The sequence below is a fragment of the Cebidichthys violaceus genome, unplaced genomic scaffold, assembly GCF_023349555.1.
Source record: "Cebidichthys violaceus isolate CVI_PGR_0920_01 unplaced genomic scaffold, fCebVio1.0.p SCAF_11, whole genome shotgun sequence".
In the NCBI taxonomy this organism is placed as follows: domain Eukaryota; kingdom Metazoa; phylum Chordata; class Actinopteri; order Perciformes; family Stichaeidae; genus Cebidichthys; species Cebidichthys violaceus.
In genome coordinates, this window is record NW_027176274.1 from 13,846,813 (window position 1) to 13,867,043 (window position 20,231).

General features: G+C 41.8%; 2 protein-coding genes across 2 annotated transcripts; one reads left to right on the forward strand and one right to left on the reverse strand.

The window, feature by feature from the left end:
• Positions 1-974: 974 nt before the first annotated feature.
• On the forward strand, positions 975-8,315 carry mfsd9 (major facilitator superfamily domain containing 9). Its single transcript, XM_068704992.1, has 6 exons — positions 975-1,316; positions 2,486-2,573; positions 3,212-3,255; positions 5,165-5,294; positions 5,848-6,057; positions 6,133-8,315. Exons 1-6 carry the CDS (start codon positions 1,230-1,232, stop codon positions 6,999-7,001), a joined length of 1,428 nt encoding a protein of 475 aa, XP_068561093.1. The 5' UTR covers positions 975-1,229; the 3' UTR covers positions 7,002-8,315.
• Positions 8,316-9,043: 728 nt separating this feature from the next.
• On the reverse strand, positions 9,044-19,370 carry slc9a2 (solute carrier family 9 member 2). Its single transcript, XM_068704991.1, has 13 exons — positions 18,921-19,370; positions 18,589-18,803; positions 18,253-18,501; positions 16,068-16,318; positions 15,758-15,975; positions 14,814-15,013; positions 14,275-14,364; positions 14,118-14,188; positions 12,757-12,924; positions 12,537-12,642; positions 10,361-10,477; positions 10,037-10,124; positions 9,044-9,465 (listed from the first exon to the last, which is right to left on the reverse strand). The coding sequence occupies exons 1-13, from the start codon at positions 19,171-19,173 to the stop codon at positions 9,044-9,046; spliced, it is 2,448 nt and encodes an 815-aa protein (XP_068561092.1). The 5' UTR covers positions 19,174-19,370.
• Between the last annotated feature and the right edge of the window lie 861 nt (positions 19,371-20,231).

A 20,231-nucleotide genomic window follows, 5' to 3' on the forward strand; every position in this document is an offset into this window, starting at 1 on the left:
ATGTAGAACAACAGATTTAATCTTGTTGAGTTTTGCACTGAGCATGCAACACAAAAGGACCAAAACGTTTGCAGTTAAAGGTGGTAAATAGTGTGAGTGATATAATTATGAAATTATAGTAATGTATTGTTTCCCTTTTAACTACACTGCATTCAAATACTGTGCATAGTTGTAAACAATAATAGTTGTGGTAGTGATTGTACTAGTTTAAATGCTTCATAAACTACAATAAATTACTGCAAGTACTTAAATAGTAATGTTGTTTTACTTTATGCTAAAATGTGTACTTTTGCTGTAAAACAGGAATATTGTCAATGGCAGCACTGTAGCCAGTACATTACTGTATAATCATTTGCAGTGTACGGAGATTTGTTAGATTCCCCACGTTGTCCAGTAGGTGGTAGAAAAGTATCTAATCTCGGCCAGTCTAAATGTTACAGCTTAAAACAAAATAAGAGTGAGAAAATTCTGTAGTTGAACTACATGAGTTATGAAGGGCTCTTTGTCATCCCATTTATAGATGTATTTTGTATATATGTCAACAATAGTAAAAAAAAAACAACAGAATAATGTAAAAAATCTAAATTTAAGTCACATTGGTATGTCAATATTGCACATATTGTACATATTTTAGGTGTCTTTAGGCACTCACACACACACACACACACACACACACACACACACACACACACACACACACACACATATTGTTTGTATGTGCTGAACCTTGAACTTTGAAAAAAGTTAGTTAAAAAAATCAAATAATAAACAATATTACAGAAGAGGAATCTCACTATTTGGCAAATATATAATACATTAATACAACATTTAAAAGTCAAAATAAGAAAGTCAAAATCAAAAATCCCCTCATTTATTTATGAATAAGTATTAACCGATTCAGTTACGTGACCTTCGCGGGCGATACCAACTGTCAGAATAGCCGCGGGGGGGGGTCATAAAACACAATACTGCAGTTCAAAACCTGAGAATTCAACTACGACTCGAAAAGTCGGTGTCATCGCAGAACATTTATTGTCTCTTTAAAATTCGCCACATTTCACACCGGCCACATTTGGGCAGACGTTTAAAACCGAGCCGTATCCCTTCACTTCCTGCCCGTGATACCTCCGCCGGGTTAAGGAGACGAGCTCTGTGCTGTGTTTGGATAATTCAGAGTCGAGCGGACGAGCTTCCGCTTTGGGCTGCAACCGTGCTGTCACACCGGGAGGATGAACAACCAGAAATGTAGCCCTCTACTTCAGAAACCAAGAGGACGGACGAGGATTATACAATGTGTCTATGTGGTGGGCTTCATGGTGAGTAGCTAACCGAGACTTGATTGAGTGAATTGAGCTTATGTTTTCATAACTCAAAGGTATAATATAAAAATATATATACAGTATATATATATTAGTAATGTGCTTCATTTTCAAACTATACAAACATCACCACGGTTTCCTCAAGGTGTTTGCAGAGGATTAAGAGTGTAATGATGTCCTACGCAGCAAGATCAGTGTACTACATTTATCTAAATCTTACCCTTACACTTTAGACCCTAAACACTCACCTGTCATATTTACCTGCAGTACAATGTCAAACCTTCAAGCATGGTTTGTGAAAACGTATGATTGGCCTTGCAGTTTTGTTTTAAGTTAACTCTGATATCTGCAACAATATTGTAAGATTTAAAAAAAAAAAGTGCATGGCCAGTAGCTATAAACCCGGCATAGATGATCATAGACCAACATTGTGCTGTTGTGCCATTTTGGAAATTGTTTTGTTCTTAAAGATGCATCAAACATATTTTCTGGTCACTCTAACTTTAAATAAATGTTATTTATGTAATCAAAACCATTTGATTTGTGTGTGTATTTTGAAAGATATTGCCCTAAACTCAGCAGGTGTGCAGCTACTAAATAAGGGAGCTGTTATTCAACATGGCAGGCTCTTGTGACACCTTTGTGTGTATTGAGGGTTTGCCTCTTCAATTCCTCACTGTCAGTAAAATATGTTGCAAAGAGGACCGGCACTTCCTTGAGTTACAAAACATACAACATCTAAGAGCCGATCTGCAGTCATTCTTCAGAGGACTAACTTTATAGTTCAGCCTGTTTTTCCGGATAAATGATCATCTAATTAAAGGTGACTAAAAGAATCCAGGCACTCAGATTGTTTGGCAGACATTTACAGCTGAGGACAGTAATGCCACGGAAAGTTAAGCAATTAGTGTAATCAGTAGTGCCAGAACACTGTATGAACCGCTGTGTGGCTTCAATAAAGCCACACAGCGGTTCTCAGCAATGTGATGAGATTCTGAGGCTGCTGCAACCATCCTTTAAAATCCCCGTGTTCAATACTGGACACTGGTTTTTAAGTGTTTCATTCTGTTCAGAGGTTTCTGGTGTGATAAAGTCCTGATAGTGATGACAGCATGCTCTGGACTCATTCCTGCTTTCTTTCTCCTTCACTTCCTCGTTTTCTTTAGGACTTGTTTGGCGTGAGCATGATCATACCGCTGCTGAGTCATCACGTGAAGGCCCTTGGAGCAAGCCCCACTGTGGCTGGTATTGTAGGTAAATTGTAATTTATTAAGTTACCTCCAAGCAGATGTACACCAGGGTCGCTCATAATTAGGCAGAAAGCTGACAAGCTCTGAGAAGTGTTATGACCAGATAAGGATCTGCTTGACAGAGTTAACATGGACAGAGAGGCAGACAATCTAAAGTTTTGTGAGATCGTTTGCCTTTTGCCGGGAATGACTGTCATGAAGACACTTAAAACATTTGCGTGTGCGCACCAACAATATGTTATTTGCTCGTGTTTTGTTCTATTTGCAAATCTTTTCTTTAGTTGCAGTGAGTTGAGCCTTCAGGGCTTCTGTCTGTTGTTTAGACCAAACAAGTAATTTAAATATGTAAACTTGGGCTCTGGGAAATTGTGATTTATATTTTGTACCGTTCTATTCTCAATTTTACAAATTAAATGATTATTAAATTAGTAGGATTATGAGAGGTAATAAATTGATGATAATAAATAATAATTTGTTGCAGCCCAGCTAAATATAGTGTTGAAAAGCTTTAGTTAGGCTTGACTTACTGTGTGTGCGTGCGCGTGCGTGCGTGTTTTCCTGTGCTGTAACTGTAGGTATTTTTTATTGTTGCATGGAGTGTGCTCCAAGTGTGAATTAAAACAAAATATGGAACTGTTGCAGGATCTACATATGGGATCTTACAGCTCTTCTCAAGCACAATAGTTGTAAGTATTGGCTTTGTTTCTTTCTGAAAAGTCTCTGTCTCTAACCCCCATTCAGCCTCTCCTGCTGGACAAGGCATGCTCACTGTTAGTGGCCAAAGTGGTTGCATTCCATGTTATCTGTGGCATTTTGTGAAAACAATAAACACTGGCTGTTAATACACCCACAGTCTCTGCACATTCACACACACAAGCTACACCTGGTTAGCTGCAGACACACAAATATCACTATTTTTGCACAGGAATTTTTATCCTTCCACACCCCTTAACTGGACACTATGGAGATGTTTTATCAGTATATTAACCGATGGATGAAAAATCAAAGCCTTGATGATTATTAAAACCTTGTCCAAACTGTTAAGACGTTACCGGTACTCAAGAAATGCAGTGACGGTACTTTACAATAAGCATGGCATCTGACACAAGATTCTCAGCTTTTCACGTCTTTCCCCTGCAGCCTGAAATGTGTTTAATTCTCAGGGGTCATGCGACAAATTAAACAGATAAGGAGTCAACTGTTGGTTCCCGCGTGCAGACTGGCTGAATCCTGATAAATGTAGGGATACATGAACAGCCGGGTCTCTATGATAATCCCACCAGGCTACACTCAGAACACAGCAAACTCAATTGGTCCTAATTTCATTATTTCATCGTGTGTGTGTGTGTGTGTGTGTGTGTGTGTGTGTGTGTGTGTGTGTGTGTGTGTGTGTGTGTGTGTGTGTGTGTGTGTGTGTGTGAGAGTGTGTGAGTGAGTGAGTGAGTGAGTGAGAGAGAGAGAGCTGCAGGGCGAGACTAATAAAAGCTGCTTGGTTGAGAGGAAACTCAGGGTTTTGGGATTTCTGCTTTATTTTAGTATCCCCACACACTACCAGTGTTGGGATTTGTCATTAATCCCATTGAATGAGGATTAAAGTTTAGGCCTTGACTCCACCCGTCCAGATGCTTCATAAGACTGTACAAAAGTTCACAATCTTTCCACTAAACTTCATTTTTTCATTGAATGGAACATTTTGTTGGATTTTTGTTTGCGCGTCATTTCCTGTGGCGATTTTTCTTATTTTTTTTTGTATGAAAATTTTGGTGGGGCCACACAATATTCATACAAGAAAATTTGATGATGCAATTTAAACATTCCATAGATTTATCACATCAAACCAAACTCTCACTACCAATAAACTGCGCGCAATTGAGAGAGGGGAGACAGCAGTGATGACAAAATTCCAGCTGAATAATGCCATCTAAAATCACACAATGAAGATCAGACGACACATCTTAACACACAGGACCACCAAAGGACAATGTTAACGATCTTTCATCATCAAAACTACTCATGACGGAAACACCAACATGAGGACAATAGAAACGCAAAGCAAAACGCATGCAGTGAACGGCACACTGCCAATACATTTCAGTCAATACTTGAAGAATAATTTAACAATAATCTTGACACATTTTTTTAGATAATCCACATGAGTCATCACTACTGTTGTAACGTTAACGTAAGTACAATATCAGTCCCTCTTTAGCTAGCTAGCTAGCAAGACGCGTTCACCCTTGCACCATTAAAATCAACCAATGGGGTGCTTATAAGGGCCCTGGCCATCAGGCCCCACTCACGATCTCAAAGTTCATGTTGATCTTGCACACACATGCGCATATGGTTTGTCGGTCCTGAGCTACAAGTGCAGTATGGCCAGTTCTGCCGGGCCCCACCAAGCGGAAACAGGGAAGAGATTTCTTTCAGAGTTGTTATGAATGTTGTGAAGTAGACAGAAGTTAAGTTAGCCATTATTGTGTCTGAAATAGAGAAAAGCCTATAACTTCTTCTGTACAACAGCGCCCTGTAGTTGGGACGTGCCCCACGGGCCCCTAATGCAAAAACTCAGATGGTCATTTGCTGTTTGATTGGCAGGGGAGCTGGAGTGATGTGGTGGGCCGGCAGTACTCTCTGCTGACTTGTCTGCTGCTGAGCGCTCTAGGCTACGGCCTGCTGGGGATGTCCACCAGCATCACTTTGTTTGTCCTCGCACGGATTCCTGTGGGTAAGTCCCAAACTAGTGAAGACATTTAGTCATGTCACAAAAATCACAAGTGTAAATAATAAAAAATCAATGAAGGCTGAATTCCATTTAGCTTTTCATCATTAATGTTATTAGTAATACCTCTGCTTTTCCTACTTGATAAGTACTATGACGAGTCAAAATGTCTAAATTTTAAGTTATAAATAGACATTTAAATTCAATAATTTGGGAAAAGTTGAAATGGGACAATTAGGATAAATTCATTGTTGGTTTGATGGTCTTAAAAGTTTAAATCTTGACTACAAGAGATTTAAATACATTCATGTACTGTGGTGGTACATAGCTACCTACTTAATTTTCATTTTGGGGCCAACTTCTCATTCAAGTTGTATGGAGGGAAAACACAGACGCTATAGACTGTTTCTTTGTCTGTTTCTTTGCTCTTGGGTACAATAAAAACATAACTAGTGGTATAAGAACTTATGTGAAATAACAACATTCTTATAATTTGCACAAAGCCATCATCTTCATCTTAAAAGCAAGATCACTGTGCATTGACTGTTTTCTGTCTCAGGGCTGTTCAAGCACTCCCTGTCCATCTGCAGAGCTCTGCTGTCTGACCTGGTGTCTGAGTCGGAGCGCCCTCTGGTGATGGGACACTTCAATGCAGCCTCCAGCGTCGGCTTCATCCTGGGTCCTGTGGTGGGCGGCTACCTCACGGAGCACGAAGGTGGCTTTTATACTTCGTCCTTTACCTGTGCCGTCATCTTCCTCACTAACGCAGGTGGGTGGATAAAGGAGAGAAATAACTGATTTATTGTATTTGGAGTCTTTATCTGACATGTGTTAATCACTCCAGGGCTTGTATGGATGCTACCATGGAGCGAGACGCTAATTCTCCATGACAATGACTCCAGCAGCGACACAAGTAAAGTTTGTCACGACAACAACTGCAGTAAGTCGGTGAGCAATGGCTCTCGTGCAAATAGTCACCACCCAGTGTTGGCAGCAGAGACTGACCCAGGCTCCAGAGCTCCGGGGACGCACCGAGGCGGTCTCAGGTGGAGGGAGGTGTCCCTGCTCCAGCCTGCCTGGAGACAGCTGTCCTCAGTGGGCTCCAAGATCTACATGGTGGCCTCCTCTGACATGTGGGACCTCTTCCTCATGCGTCTTCTGATGGCTATAGCTATCATGCTTTACCACAGTAACTTCTCTCTGGCGATGGAGGAGCGTTTCTCCCTCAAACCGAAGGTGACTGGTTACCTGATCAGCTACAGCAGCACCTTAGGGGCCCTGGCTGGTTTGCTGGTGGGGCCCGTCACCCAGCTGTATGGGAAAAACATGCCTGCTCTGCTGCTCCACTCCACAGTTCTCACCTGTTCACTCATTTTCCTGTATGCTGCCGCGCAGAGTGTGTGGCAGGTGCTGCTCACCGCCACCTTCTTTACCATTTCCACCACTATCGGACGGACATGCATCACAGACCTGGAGCTGCATAGAGGAGGGGCCCAGGCCAGTGGGACTCTGATCGGAGCCGGGCAGTCAGTGACGGCAGTCGGCCGAATCCTGGCCCCTCTCCTCTCTGGTCTGGCCCAGGAGTTCAGCCCATGTGGCCCCCCCAGTCTGGGAGTGGTGTTAGCTCTTGCAGCTGTTGGTTTAATGCTCATTAGGATCCCCAAATGGGACAGGAAAGGGATGACAAAAGAAAGCCAAACTCTGAGTGACTGAATGAGTTTAAAATCGTTGCAAATCTACCGAGAAGTGCTCTTATTTTGAAGGCAGCCAGTGTGAAGTTTTGTGAAGATAGACAGCAGACTCACAGCCCTGCTGGAATGCACCTGGCAGTCGCATCTGTGGATGCGACAACATCCCAGGGTCTAAATGGCTCGTCACCACCAGCACTGCAGCAGATCTCTCAGAAAAAAGCAGTTTCAAAACTCAAGCAGGCCATTGAGGTGACATCATAGCTTAGAAGATTAATCTGCTTCCCCCTGTGCTGAAGTTTGACCCAACAGAAACGTAAGGGCCTTGTGTCGGCACATGCTACTTGGGACAGCTTGGAAACAATGCACACTTTATTTTGAATGTAATTCTCTAACCACTACATTGTACACAGTCCTTGGAGTTACTGTCAACCTGCTGATGATACACTAATGGTGAAATTAACTTATTCTAATTCATCAAAATACAAGACGACGATTACCTTTCAGGCAGTAATGCTGAAAACATTCAGAAATGAACTGAGCCTCAAGGTAGATCACAGTGTTGTTTAGGAGTAGGCAAGTTAGCCAGAATTAGTTTGAAACATTTTACCTCAATGCCAGTTGTTTCTATGAATGCACTGCATCCAAAATGGTTCCTACAGTGGTATATGACCAAATGTTTGTTCTTAATCTTACAGTTACAGAGATCTGTTCATTTTTCTTAGGATACGTTTAATGGATATTTTAAGAAATGATATGGGGACATATGGTAATTTTTCAGGCTCATAATTGTATTTTTGGTTTCTACTAGAACATTTTTACATGCTTTCATGTTCAAAATATTATTTTTCTCACATTGTCTTAATATACCTGTAGTCTGAAAAGCTCCTTTTTAGAGCCCGTCTCTTTAAGCCCACCTCCCGAAAAAGCCCAGGTACATCTTTGCAAAGGTAGTTCTCAAGCTGTGGGTGGAGAAACTCAGACGGGTGGCGGCATATTCTTACGAGCCTACATGTGACATAGGATGGGGATCCAGATCTGAATGGCTTTTTGCATCATGTTTTTGGATCTAGGCAGCCCACAAAGAAACTGACTGGGTTGTCTTATTTCACAGCTTGTGGGTTTGGGAGGTTTAAATGATCAACTGTATACTGATCTGTTGTTTAAAAGCCCAAATACCCCCTGGTTAAGAGGGAGAATTGTATACATTTCTGTAAAGCTGTCAGTGAATCCATGAAGTACATGCCAGATTCATGCCAAAAAAAAAAAAAAGTATTACAATTTTTGTATGCAAGTTTTGAGTTGTAAATGAAATAATGACATAAATGCGTCATTCTTATAGACTGTACTTACTTCCCATCTCCTCTTCCTCCACGCACAGTGCCTTCAGTGTCACATTTATAAACTTGCATTGTGTCCATGGTTTGATTGAGAATGCTTGATATCAGCTTCCAACAACATAGAAAATTTATTACAGAAAAAATAATAAAGTGGGCCCAAATTTGTGAGGTCCATCACTGTAATAGACATACAAAAGGCCTCCAGTTAGTCCCAAGAGTACTTTGTACTGCACAGCAATAGTTCCTCATGTTAAACTAATATGGCATAAATATAAAAACTTGTATTCTCAATTACACACCTGTCACACACAATAGTACAAAAAAGTATAATATATCCAAGGAGAGAGAAATAATGACTAAAAATATCTTATATATGACTTTAAAAATCCTACAGGAAGATAAAGTATTGAAAATCACATTGATGTGAATGGGTGAAGAAACTGCACGGATAAAATTGGCAGAACGAGTCACTGGTGACGGCTCATATTCAGTTGCTTCACTATAGTGCACTGTGCTTCTGGTGTGGCTGACACCTGACTTCAAGGCATTACCTTTTAGGCTCATTTCGGAGGATGGTTCACCTCTAATAAGGAATGAATGGACCTCCAGTGGTCATTTATTTGGTCGTTGAGTGGTATGAACACACAGTCATATGTAGAGACCCTGGAGCTGCTTGGGAACCTGAGCCTGTGGCAGTCCAGCTGCTCTTGGAAGCCCAGGGACACTTTTACATCTTCGGGTTCCACTGAGGCCGCCTGAGCAGAGGGTTTTGCGCTGCGTTATCTCGGGGTTCAGCAGCCCAGCCTGGAGGTGGGGATGAAGGCTGCTGCTGCTCCTCTTCTTCAGCTTCATGATGCCCGTTCCTGAAGTTATCAGCTGAGACGCTTTCGGTTTCAACGGAGGAGTGGAGGCGACGGTGAGGAGCGGGAATGTGGGAATCACTGGAGGAGGAGTTTGTTCTGGACTTGCCACGCCTCGACCTGCCTCTGTCCTCCCATGTGCTCTCATCCACTATGTCAACAGAGTGCGCCTCTGTTAGGGTGTCCAGCCTGCGTAGAGGCATCATGGCTCTGGAGGAAGAGCGTGGAGGCTGGCCAAACTGAGAGCGTCTGGAGGGGTAGGCCACCTCTGACATTGTTTCCTGATCATCTGGGACAGTGGAAGAACATGACAAAATGATAAAGAAATTATGAAGAGAATTGAATTAGGTCTTCACAGTTGCATGCAAGTAACTGGAAATGAATGTTGGCGCAGAGATTTACCTCAATATTAAACCTCACTGAGCTGCTGGTGGGTCAGTCATCACAAACTTATGTTGTGCAACCAAACATTGTAAGAATGCTAACGTCAGCATGCTAACAGTACAGCTGAGACTGATGGGAATGTCATTAGTTTTGCTGATATTTAGTCATAAACTAAATTAATCTTGTGGAGGGACATCAATGTTTGTAAATTGCATTGCCATCCCAATAGCCACACATCTAGCTTGGCTAAAAAAGTCTTGGGTTTGAATATTTCACTCTGTAACCATCATATGCTGTGGCTTAAATGAAGAGCTAGACCAAGCTGATCAACAAAACACCTGATCAAGTTCCATTTTCTGAGAACGGCTGTGAGAAAAAAAACTGACAAGTGAATCTTGCGTTTAAAATGATTTTCCCAACTTTAAATCTACTTAAGAAGTCTTAAATGGGGGAAACTAGTAGTTTCAGAAGCTCACCTGTATAGCGCTGTCTCCCAGGGGGGAATTTTGAGTCCAGACTTTTCCCAGCAGGAAGAGAGAAGTATTTGTGGGATTTTGGTACCACCTGATAACAACATGGGAATAAAACAGCAGAATGGAAAGAGAGAGAAAAAGGAGAATAATGACTGAGGGATGTGAATGTGGAAAACAAAGAAAGAGATAATTATTCTGCTTCTCACAAGGTTCAATACTGCTCTCACTTCCTTACTTTTAACTAAGGGGCTGAGAACATACTGTACGCGGCTCATAATGCAATACCTCAAGTCAATACCAGCCACAGTGAAAGAGCTGCCTGCTTACCGATGACTGAAAGCTGCCAGGTCGGATGCTACGGCGGATGCTGGCGTGGCGTCTTATCAATATCTCTCTGCTGTGGCTGTCGTTGGGCAGGGCATGCTTACTTGTGTATGCCACCGTCTGGTTGAAGACAAAAAAAAAAAAAAAAAAAAAGGTACAAGATATAACATTATTACACAGGAGATTTAGACTTGGATGCTTCTCGCTCACAGATTTTAACCATGTTGGACGTGTCCATCTGTAATAAATGTACAAGCGCGCTAACAGGCAGCCACAATGATTTCACGTAAAGGTAAGTTCAATGAAAAGACAAATGGACTGTTAAAATGCTTTCAGAGGAGTAGGCATTCTTTAGAGCTCGGATTACTCAACCAAAACTGGCCACACCTGTCTGAACTGAAAGGGTCGGTGTCTCCGTTTGGTATTTGCGACCTGCCACACTATGCAACGTACACATCTCTGTCAACATAGATCTTTTTGACCTGCAGCAATTAGTTACGCCTAAAACAAACATTTCAAAGACTCTAAAAGGTTGCCACTAGAGAACCGTCTCATGTCAACAAAATGCTCCCGTCTATTTCAAGAGGTCAACACGATCAGACAGAATAGGAGCCAATCTGTTCTCTTAACATTACAATTTGAATTTTCATCTAATTTAGTGTCAAATAAATCGAAATGTTAAATTACAACGTGATGCGAGTTTAAAAAGGGGCACTTGAGACGTTTGTGTGAGAGACAGAACTGCTGAAACATGAGACACTTGAAAAGAGGGGCTGTTAGGACAATCAGAAAAGATCAGAAGCACATGCGCCACATCAAAGCGTCTCTGCGTGATGTCATGTCACTAATGGAAAAGTACTGCCGGCCACAGAGTTTGGCTATGCAAAACAGCTCTGAATTCCAGTGCTAGGGATAAACACATCATTGTGTGCGAGTAAAACATCACAGAAAGTCTATTTTTTCCAGTTTGTCAAAGTGAGACTGAAATAAAATCTGATTACAGACAAATATGTCAAACAAACAGAGATAACAGAATTTTAGGTAAAAGAATTTGATGTGGTACTCTCGACGATTGTAAAACAAAAAGTGTAAAAAAAACAAAGAGGTTATCACTACTACTGGATATGGAACATTTTCTGCTTTGCTGAGGAGCACAAGTGAGACTGGTCTGCTGTCGTTGATCCTTGTCTAGGCAACCCTCTACTGCATGTACTGTGTAAGCAGCTGAAAGTACACAACAACAACAACAACAACAGCAGCAGCACAATGGAAAAGCACGAAGACTGGTGGTAGCTTCCTGCCTTTACTCGATCAAACAGAGCCTATCGGAGCAAAGTGGTTCTAATTTGTGTGTATTGTCCACGTTAGCTGTCGTGGTAACTGCTGCATCAGTGAGGGTAGAAGTAGTCAGATTCTTTACTTCAGTAAACGTGCCAACACAACGTTTTAAAAATACTCCATTACAAGTCCTCCATTACTGCTACTTGCTTGAGTATTATGGGCAAAAAGTAAAAAGCAGAAATGACATGCGACTTATCATCATGACATTTTCTATATAGATGCATCAAAGTGTAATCAGCATGATGGAACTACTTTGGACTACTTAATATACTGTTCAGTAGTTTAGTCTAGTGGTTCCCAAACTAGGGGTCAGGTGTCATGAGATGATTAATGGCAGAGGAATGAAGAATTTGTTTTCACTTTTGTGGGACTTTTCTCTTATTATTTGCTGTTTTTGTGAAATATTGCATTATTTGACCTCTTCAAGACCTAAACTGTGAATTAAACTATCTTAAGTAAATAGAGGAGAAATGTCTCTTTGGTGGATCTCGTAACAGCTGGTAAGTGTTAAGAAGCCCCAAGGTAGTCAAAGCAACCAATGGTTTCATCTTTAACAATGCACTCTATTTAATAAATCATTGGCGTGATAATAAAACTAGTTACCTGTCAGATGTATGGAGTAGTAAAAACAATATGCAATATTTTCCTCTGAAAAGTAGTGAAGTAGAAGTATAAAATAGATATCGTCAAGAAAAGTACAAATATCTCAAAACTGTACTGAAAAATGAAAAGTTACTTTCCACCACAGTGAGGCATAATAAGACAAGAATGAAAAAGGGAGAGAAGCAGAATGGTGTGCACATGGCGGGTTATCCTGCAAGATTATTTAATATCTCACCCGTTGCCTGATCTTGTACATGTTCTTGGACAGGATGTCATGCATGTTCTTCAGGTCAGGAGCCAGGAACTTCTTCTTCGGTTTAGCCGAGCCTTTCTTTTCCTCACTAAAAGACAGATACAATGAAAAAAGTGATTTTCTCTCCCCCTTTGACTGTATAGACAATAAGGAGGTGGTGTGATCGCCAGAGAAACAGAGAGACACGATGAAGGCTTCATACTAGAGAGAGACAATGGACGGAGCAGCGCTGAGGTCTCCAGACACAGTGTCCAGGATCTCCATGGCATTCTGCAGCTCCAGCTTCTTATACAGCGCCACAATACTGGACTCGGCCCGGTTGTCTCGGATCAGGATCTTCCGCAGGATTCGATTGTTGAACTTCATAAACCTGATATAGAGAGAAAAGGGATTGATTAGGAGGGGCAGCTATCTGTGAAGGCCCTGTTGCAGTGAACAGTGGTGGTTAAAGAATAAGGTTAGTGTTTTTTGTTAATTCTTTGTTGTTGGTGTAAAGTTTTCAAATATAATACATGTCCAAGTGCAATTTTTGTACAAAATTCTTATTGCAACTTTGTTACCTTCATTTATTTGGGACTATTTTTGTCCTAGTTTAATTTTATAGTTATTAATTATGCTGGTCTATATACCATTTAACCTTCTAATTATTTTTTCCGTGCTTCATTTTTTGTATGGTAAAAGTTTTTATAGTAGTCTAGTCTTTATGTATCGGTACACACACTATATACTCTGTGTGTGTGTGTGTGTGTGTGTGTGTGTGTGTGTGTGTGTGTGTGTGTGTGTGTGTGTGTGTGTGTGTGTGTGTGTGTGTGTGTGTGTGTGTGTGAGATATAGATAGATAGATAGATAGATAGATAGATAGATAGATAGATAGATAGATGTATTGACATGAGTAACTCACTGAGGTAAAAGCTGACTTACTACATATTATATCTAGGTTTATGACATGATGCAGGTTTATAGGGACTGTAATTCATTTGAAATGCATTCGTGTTTATGATGCCCACATCCTCTAACCAAATAGATTAGCCACAGTAAGCGAAAGTAATTCTCAATAGTCAGTTATGGTCAAAATAAATACATTCTCACTCAGACATCAATCTTCTTGAGAATACAGAGTGAATATAAACCTATTTAAATTCTAAATTGGGTTTTTCACTAAAAGATGAAGAAATAGGTAGTTATTAGTTAATGCAGGTAACTATTATGCTCCAAAACACAAAACACTCAGTATATTAAGTAAAGTAAAACATTTCAGAGCTTTAGGAAGAAAAGCGTCTGTCACTGCTTATGGCGGAAGATGAACACGACACCAAAGTGTGATTAGCTGTCAACACTCCCACACAGTCCGGGAGTGAACAATAGCATTGTCTAACAAAACACCAAAGAAGGAAACTGAGAGCAGGTAAACTAAAACTGCCATCTCTCTTCCAGTTTCACTGCAGATTCTTTCTCTTTAAGCGTAATGATATGAAGCAACGAGTACTTTAATACTTGAATGTAAATAATCAATATGTGGTAATAAAAGCTTCTTGTTAAGCAGAATGAGCAGAACGGTCTTACTTGTCCTTCCAGTAAAAGTGGCTCCACTGTCCACAGAGGTCCTCTAGGCCAGCTATGGTGTGCTCTATGAGCTGAGAGCAAAATGAGACCGGTAAACACTGTGCGCAAAGTAATATACGGCACACCACATTTACAACAATCACAATCTGTAGCGTACCCTGCAGTGAATCTCTGCGTTGATGGTGTCAAGATTGCGGTTGGTTCTGCGGACATTGATGAACTCAATCAAAGGTCGGATACTGATGCCCTGTGGAGGAGAAAGGGAAAGGTCAGATTCAGCAGAACACAGAAAATATATTAGAGGACTTTTAAAATCCCAACTGACTAACCAACGATTGGGCATTAAATAGATAGAAAGATACAAAATCCAGAGTCCTTACTGCAGCAGCAAAAAGCTGTTCTGGTAATTTTGGTGGACAAAGACCTGTTAGACGTTATTTTGATCAGAAATTGGTCTGAAATTGAGTTGCAGAGCAAGATTACTCGATAGTGAAATAAATTCTGATCTGGAATTTTAATCATGTGGTGTGTTCTAAACTTGAGTCTGTTTCTCTCTGAATGAGACTATTTGATTCAATTAGGTCTAATACTAAGACAAAACACGAATATATATCGTGCTAAGTTCAAAAGACAAATGATTCGCAACGAACAACTGTGTGAAATGTTTTGAGTAGAAGCACACAGTCAGCCTCTTACCTGGAGAAAGACAGTGAAGAGGATGACAGCAATGGTGGCAGTGACGAAGAGCTGCTTGCGGCCGATGTTCTCAGGAAGGGTGAAGACCAAGGCGAATGAAATTGCACCTCGTAGACCACCGTAGGCCAGACCAAATTGATCTTTCAAGTTAAATGGGATGGTGCGGAAAGGGTTAATGATCTGAGTCAGCACCAAGACACCTGTGATGGGAGGAAGAGCAACGTTATGGTGTTATTTTAGGTTGAAATCTGCACCAACTAATTTAACTGATAACTTATCAATGCTGTGTTAGCAGCTTGTTTCACCAAAAATGTAAAATACAAAACACATGAGCAACTTAAGGCAAGGCTGAAAAGGGTTAGGGTTAGGGTTACTGTTTTGCTGCCCTCTACAGCTTCAAGCCTGTTTCAGTGAGCTTTGTTGCATCACTTGAGCAAGGCGAGGTTCAGCCAAAACAACGTTTTTAAATGTGGGTTAAAGTTTAATTCAGTGTTTTGATATTTTAGCAGACCTTCGGCTCATAGCCACTAAAACAGTTAAAAAGGTGCCCCGTGGAGTTTTCTTGTACACAAACAAAAGTCATGTTTACATTTAGTGTTAGTCACTAAAATGAAAAATGTATTTTCCCCCTCATAATACATTTGCAAAGCAATTTTTTAAATCCTATACCGTTTAAATACATGTTGCTTGTTGGCAGTCTTCTGCTTCCTTGCCTTTATTACAACTTGTGATTAGCACAGTAGGACAGCATGAAACCAACCAAAGTGTGTGCATGTGCATCCTTGAGTGTGTGCACGACAAAAACTAGACAGGGACCCACTCGTAAAAACATTGCTTTGTAGCACTACTGGCGGTCAAAAACTCCACAGGGCCCCTTTAATCGTGCAACAAGGCGATGATGAGATGCCCAGACAAGCAAAAATACCCCCCTGCCCTCTCCTTACCCAGACCCCTCCACACAAAAGCAAACAGCAACGTGAACAGGATGTAGCCCCAGTTCCACTCGTGTTCTGTTGTTATGGTGACGACCCCCAGGAAGAAGAAGATGAGGGTCTCGGCGATGGAGCCAAGCATCTTGACCACATGGCGAATGGTTGTGCAGGAACGCTGGGAAACATTTTCTTCAACGTAGTACTTCATGGTGAGAGCACAGGTCACAATGCTGCAAGAAAAAACGCAAAGCTGCTGTGTTTACGCAGAATTCTTGCACCATTGAAATATTTCAACCAGAAAAAAATGTTTGAATCTACTCACGCCATGATGGATGAGATGGCGAAGAGCTCGGCCACCAGATAGGCCAGGTAGCTGTACATGAATATGAAGAGCGGCTCGATTTCTCGGACCTTGGAGGTGAATCTTGTGGTGAAGGCGGCCGTGAAGCCAAACAGGATGCCGAAGCCCATCCCGCCGAGCCCGACCACGAAGAACCGCGCCACCCCGAGGAAAACGTCCACCGGCTCCACCACCGGCATCTCCGCCACAAAGTTGAACATGTTGTACAGCACCTGTAAAAAAACGTGCACACAAGCATGATGAAGCGCTCATGCAGGCACACGGTCTTTCATGTGCAGCTTTGCACACATGCACGCGCACAAACGGCCCACACATCCCTGTGAGAGGTCGTGGGTGGTGTCAGGGGCTGCGGCCTCTAATGACACAGTTGCAGATAACAGTGATTTAGTGGAATATTTACTCTGCGCTGTTTGCAATTTGATAATCTCATTTCACCTAGCACACCAAATGACTCACGGAAATGGGGCATTTGCCAGAGCAACCAGCTTTGTTCTTTTTCCTCCTGTTCTGACAAAGAACAAGGAGCAACTCACTGCCGTTTCACGGTGGCGTGGTTGTTTGAAATATGCTGTCGGACTGCACGCCACCATTAACGGTGCGTTTTCAGAGCAAGCAAGACATTTGTAGACATTGTAAATGATACAAAAGACTAAAGAATTGTAAAAGATACAATACTAAATTAAGTACAGATCCCAGAGAGGAACATGCCAGCCAGTGCAACAATGTGGCTCACTGATGTGTTTTTACTAGTTTTTGGATAACAATGGCGTGTATAGCACAGAGGAATAAGCTATATGGCGACACGGACAATGAGTGTCAGTGGATCAATTCATTGTTGGTTGGGTCTTTTCATGGGATTTGCCGTTATTGAGAGAAATACAGAATACCAGACACACTCTGGGATGAGCCTGTCAAACACAAGGGTTAACAAGCCAAGCGTTTATCAAAAGTAGATCGGCATGTAGATATAAGGCAGCAACAGTTCCCTGTTTTCACAGATGATAAGGCACTCTCAGTCAAAGGTGGAGCTGTTACAACCTTTCCCCTAACCAGTGGATGCAGTCCATCGGAAGTAGTTATTCTTTTGGCAAACATTACATATTGTTTACATATTACATATGGGTGCAATTCTGCAAAACAAAGCTTTCTGTGCAGACCATAACTGGGCTTTCCCAGTCTCCTGGGTAAATGTGTGTCTTCCCTCTCTACATCAGCTCTGCTACTGTGTGCTAAACAAAAGGATAGCCACACCAAAGCTAAGAGCAGGTAAGTGTGTGTGTGTGTGTGTGTGTGTGTGTGTGTGTGTGTGTGTGTGTGTGTGTGTGTGTGTGTGTGTGTGTGTACACAATAACAAGAGGGTGAGGGGAGAAATTTGAGCATGAGCTCATTTCAGTGAAGTTTCAGACGATGTTGTCTGTAAGCGTTAACTCCTCCCTTACAGCCAACCGCAACTTTAGAAACTGGTTTGGCAGCATCTGAGCAAACAAGCATCTACCGCTATACCGCTCCGATCTTTGTGGAGGCATCTAAAAACATCACTTCACTTCCATTTTTTTGTAATTTATCTGTTCAGCAATCTTGCCAGTGCATAAACACACATTATGTTCTCATACAGGCATACTAACCCAGGAAAGAGTCAACTAATCGTACGGTATCTTGTGAAACCTGAGCTGAGCCGTTAAGAGAAAGAATAGAAAAGCTTCAGACAAAAAGATAGAGGATCTGCCATTTTATATAATAGCAGCATTGGAATTAAGGATTCAAACTGGGTTTTAAATGGTAGGTGGAGCGCAATATGGTGAACAATAAGTGTTTGATTCTGCTTTGTTCCCACACTAGCTGAAGCACTTTCCCAATGAACCTTTATTTTATTTCTCCACAGGTAAAGGCCCACTGGCATGGTGGGCCCCTGAGTGTGCCCTCAAGGTGTTTTTGGTCACTGAAATGCCATTAACACAATAAGAACAGTTTGTAACGACAACTTGCTCATTGCTCTGCATGTTTTCACAAAAAGCAGTAGCCGAGGAAGTCAAAGTAGGCCAACGTGTTGCAGAAAGTCTCAGCTTAGAGTAAAGGGCACAACAAATGTTTTTAAAAAACACACAAACCAACCCCACTTTGTTGGACTCGGCCTCAGTCCACTCACCACAGTGACGGCATCATTGAAGAGGCATTCTCCAAACACCACGATGTAGAGCTGCTCGTTCACAGACACGTCCTCAAACACGCTCAGCACGGCCACAGGGTCCACGGCCGAAATGATGGAGGCAAACAGCAGGTTCTCCTGGAGGTTGATGTCCTGCACGCCGAACGCCTCGATCTGGCATATGGCGAACAGGGACATGCCAATGCCGATGCTGTTCCACAGAGTCCCCACCACTGCAAACCACAGCACCTGCAAACACAGACGGAAGACATCAAAATGGCTCTACAGGAGAAGAAGACATTGAATGTGGCTCAGGGAAGCCGATGTGTGACGGACCGTGCCGATGTTCTCGAAGAAAGGCCTGGTGGGCATGAAGTATCCAGAGTCGAGGACAATCGGGGGCAGCATGTAGAGGAAGAAGACATTGCTGCTGAGCACAGCAGGGGGCTCCTCATGCACAGAGTGCATGATGCCACCCACGATCAGACCAATGGTGATCAGAAGGCAGGACTCTGGCACCCAGATGGTGATCTTTTTGTACACATGAAAACCTGAGAAAAGACATTTGGTTCAAAAACAGGAACAAGGCCACCTGCCTGAAAAGGTCACAACATAATCAGAGACTTGGAAATAATAATCCATCACCAGCACATGCTACTGTTATTCACCAATTTTTGCGAATGAAGCCAGCAGCACCCAAAGAGTGATCTCAAATGGTATCTGTATTCTTGAGTAATCCATTGTAAACACTGGCATATTCGCCTTTTCCGCGTCTGGAAACGCCTGGGGGCCATTATCGGGGTTAATCGGCGGCAGAATCGTGACACCGCCGGTTGGTTTGGGTGGGACTTCCCCTCTGGAGTCATGCAGAAGGCTTGAAAACGTGAAAATGACGAGTAAAACTCCCGTTCGTAAATCCATTGTGCACAGCAATCCAACTTGATGTGAATATCAATCACTCCATTCAAATGTACATTCAAGAGAGAAGAAAAAACAGCTGGTGAGAACAAACTCAGCTTCTCCTCTGAAAGTTGATGATTTCAATTGTTCCTGCATTCACTCCATCTTCAACAGCGAAGCCTTAATGAACTTTCCTTCGGAGCTCAGGGTGGCATGGTCCGGATTGGTTTCCTTCAAACTGCGGGACAACACACCTGTTTTACCTGCAGCGCGTCCTCGAGTTCCGATACAGGCTGGGCGCGGCCCCGAGCCCGGCTCTGATTGGGTGTCACCTTGAAGCAGATAAAAAAGGGTGGGGCGCGGTGTTTCTGCGAGCCATTCAGGGACCACTATTGAGTTTCGGTGACACCAGTTTCCCGAACAACACGAGTTTCCACTCTTACTTGTAACTTAAAAAATGTCCGCTGATTTATCTAAGGTGGTTCAGACCGCAAATATGAAGAATTACAACATATTTCTTGACTAATGTGGAGCGTTTTCTTCCTTTAATTTTGTATTATTTAACCAGTTTACCTCTTGAATTCAATGCTTATCACGACATAGAAACAAATCAGTAGACACAAATGTTTGTAGTAACCAAACATCTCGTAATCTAAGACATTATGTCAATATCAGAATGAAGTATCTCTAAACCGTTTATTTTCATCATTACAACTTTTCAATGAAATTTGATTCAGTAAAAAGAATATTCAAATCTCATAGTTTTTAAATAATTTTGAAATTGTGAATTTTAGAAAATAATTTTGACTTTCAATACGTTTATTGTGATTTTCATAATTTCTTACCTTTCCTTAAAGAAATCATTTGGGATTTAGATTATCTTAAAATGATTGAGTGTTGAACCACCTTTTTAATTTAATTAAAAACCAAGTCCCACTTTCTTTGGACCCTCCCCTTGAAAAAAAGCAATACTCTACAATATCCGAAACGGATCTATTATGACAAACAACAACTTTACAAAAAATAAAGTTATTTTGGATTAAACAGCTGCTTTAGCCAGATCAACTGTGACTCACAGT

Bases quoted from the DNA above. Each gene is read 5' to 3' on its own strand.
- mfsd9 (XM_068704992.1), top strand. From the start codon at position 1,230: ATGAACAACCAGAAATGTAGCCCTCTACTTCAGAAACCAAGAGGACGG. The intron at 1,317-2,485 runs GTGAGTAGCTAA...CGTTTTCTTTAG, and splicing joins TCTATGTGGTGGGCTTCATG to GACTTGTTTGGCGTGAGCAT. The intron at 2,574-3,211 runs GTAAATTGTAAT...GAACTGTTGCAG, and splicing joins CACTGTGGCTGGTATTGTAG to GATCTACATATGGGATCTTA.
- slc9a2 (XM_068704991.1), bottom strand. From the start codon at position 19,173: ATGGATTTACGAACGGGAGTTTTACTCGTCATTTTCACGTTTTCAAGC. The intron at 15,976-16,067 runs GTGAGTAGATTC...TTTTTCTTGCAG, and splicing joins GCCATCTCATCCATCATGGC to CATTGTGACCTGTGCTCTCA. The intron at 12,643-12,756 runs GTATGAAGCCTT...TCTGTCTTTTAG, and splicing joins CCGTCCATTGTCTCTCTCTA to TGAGGAAAAGAAAGGCTCGG.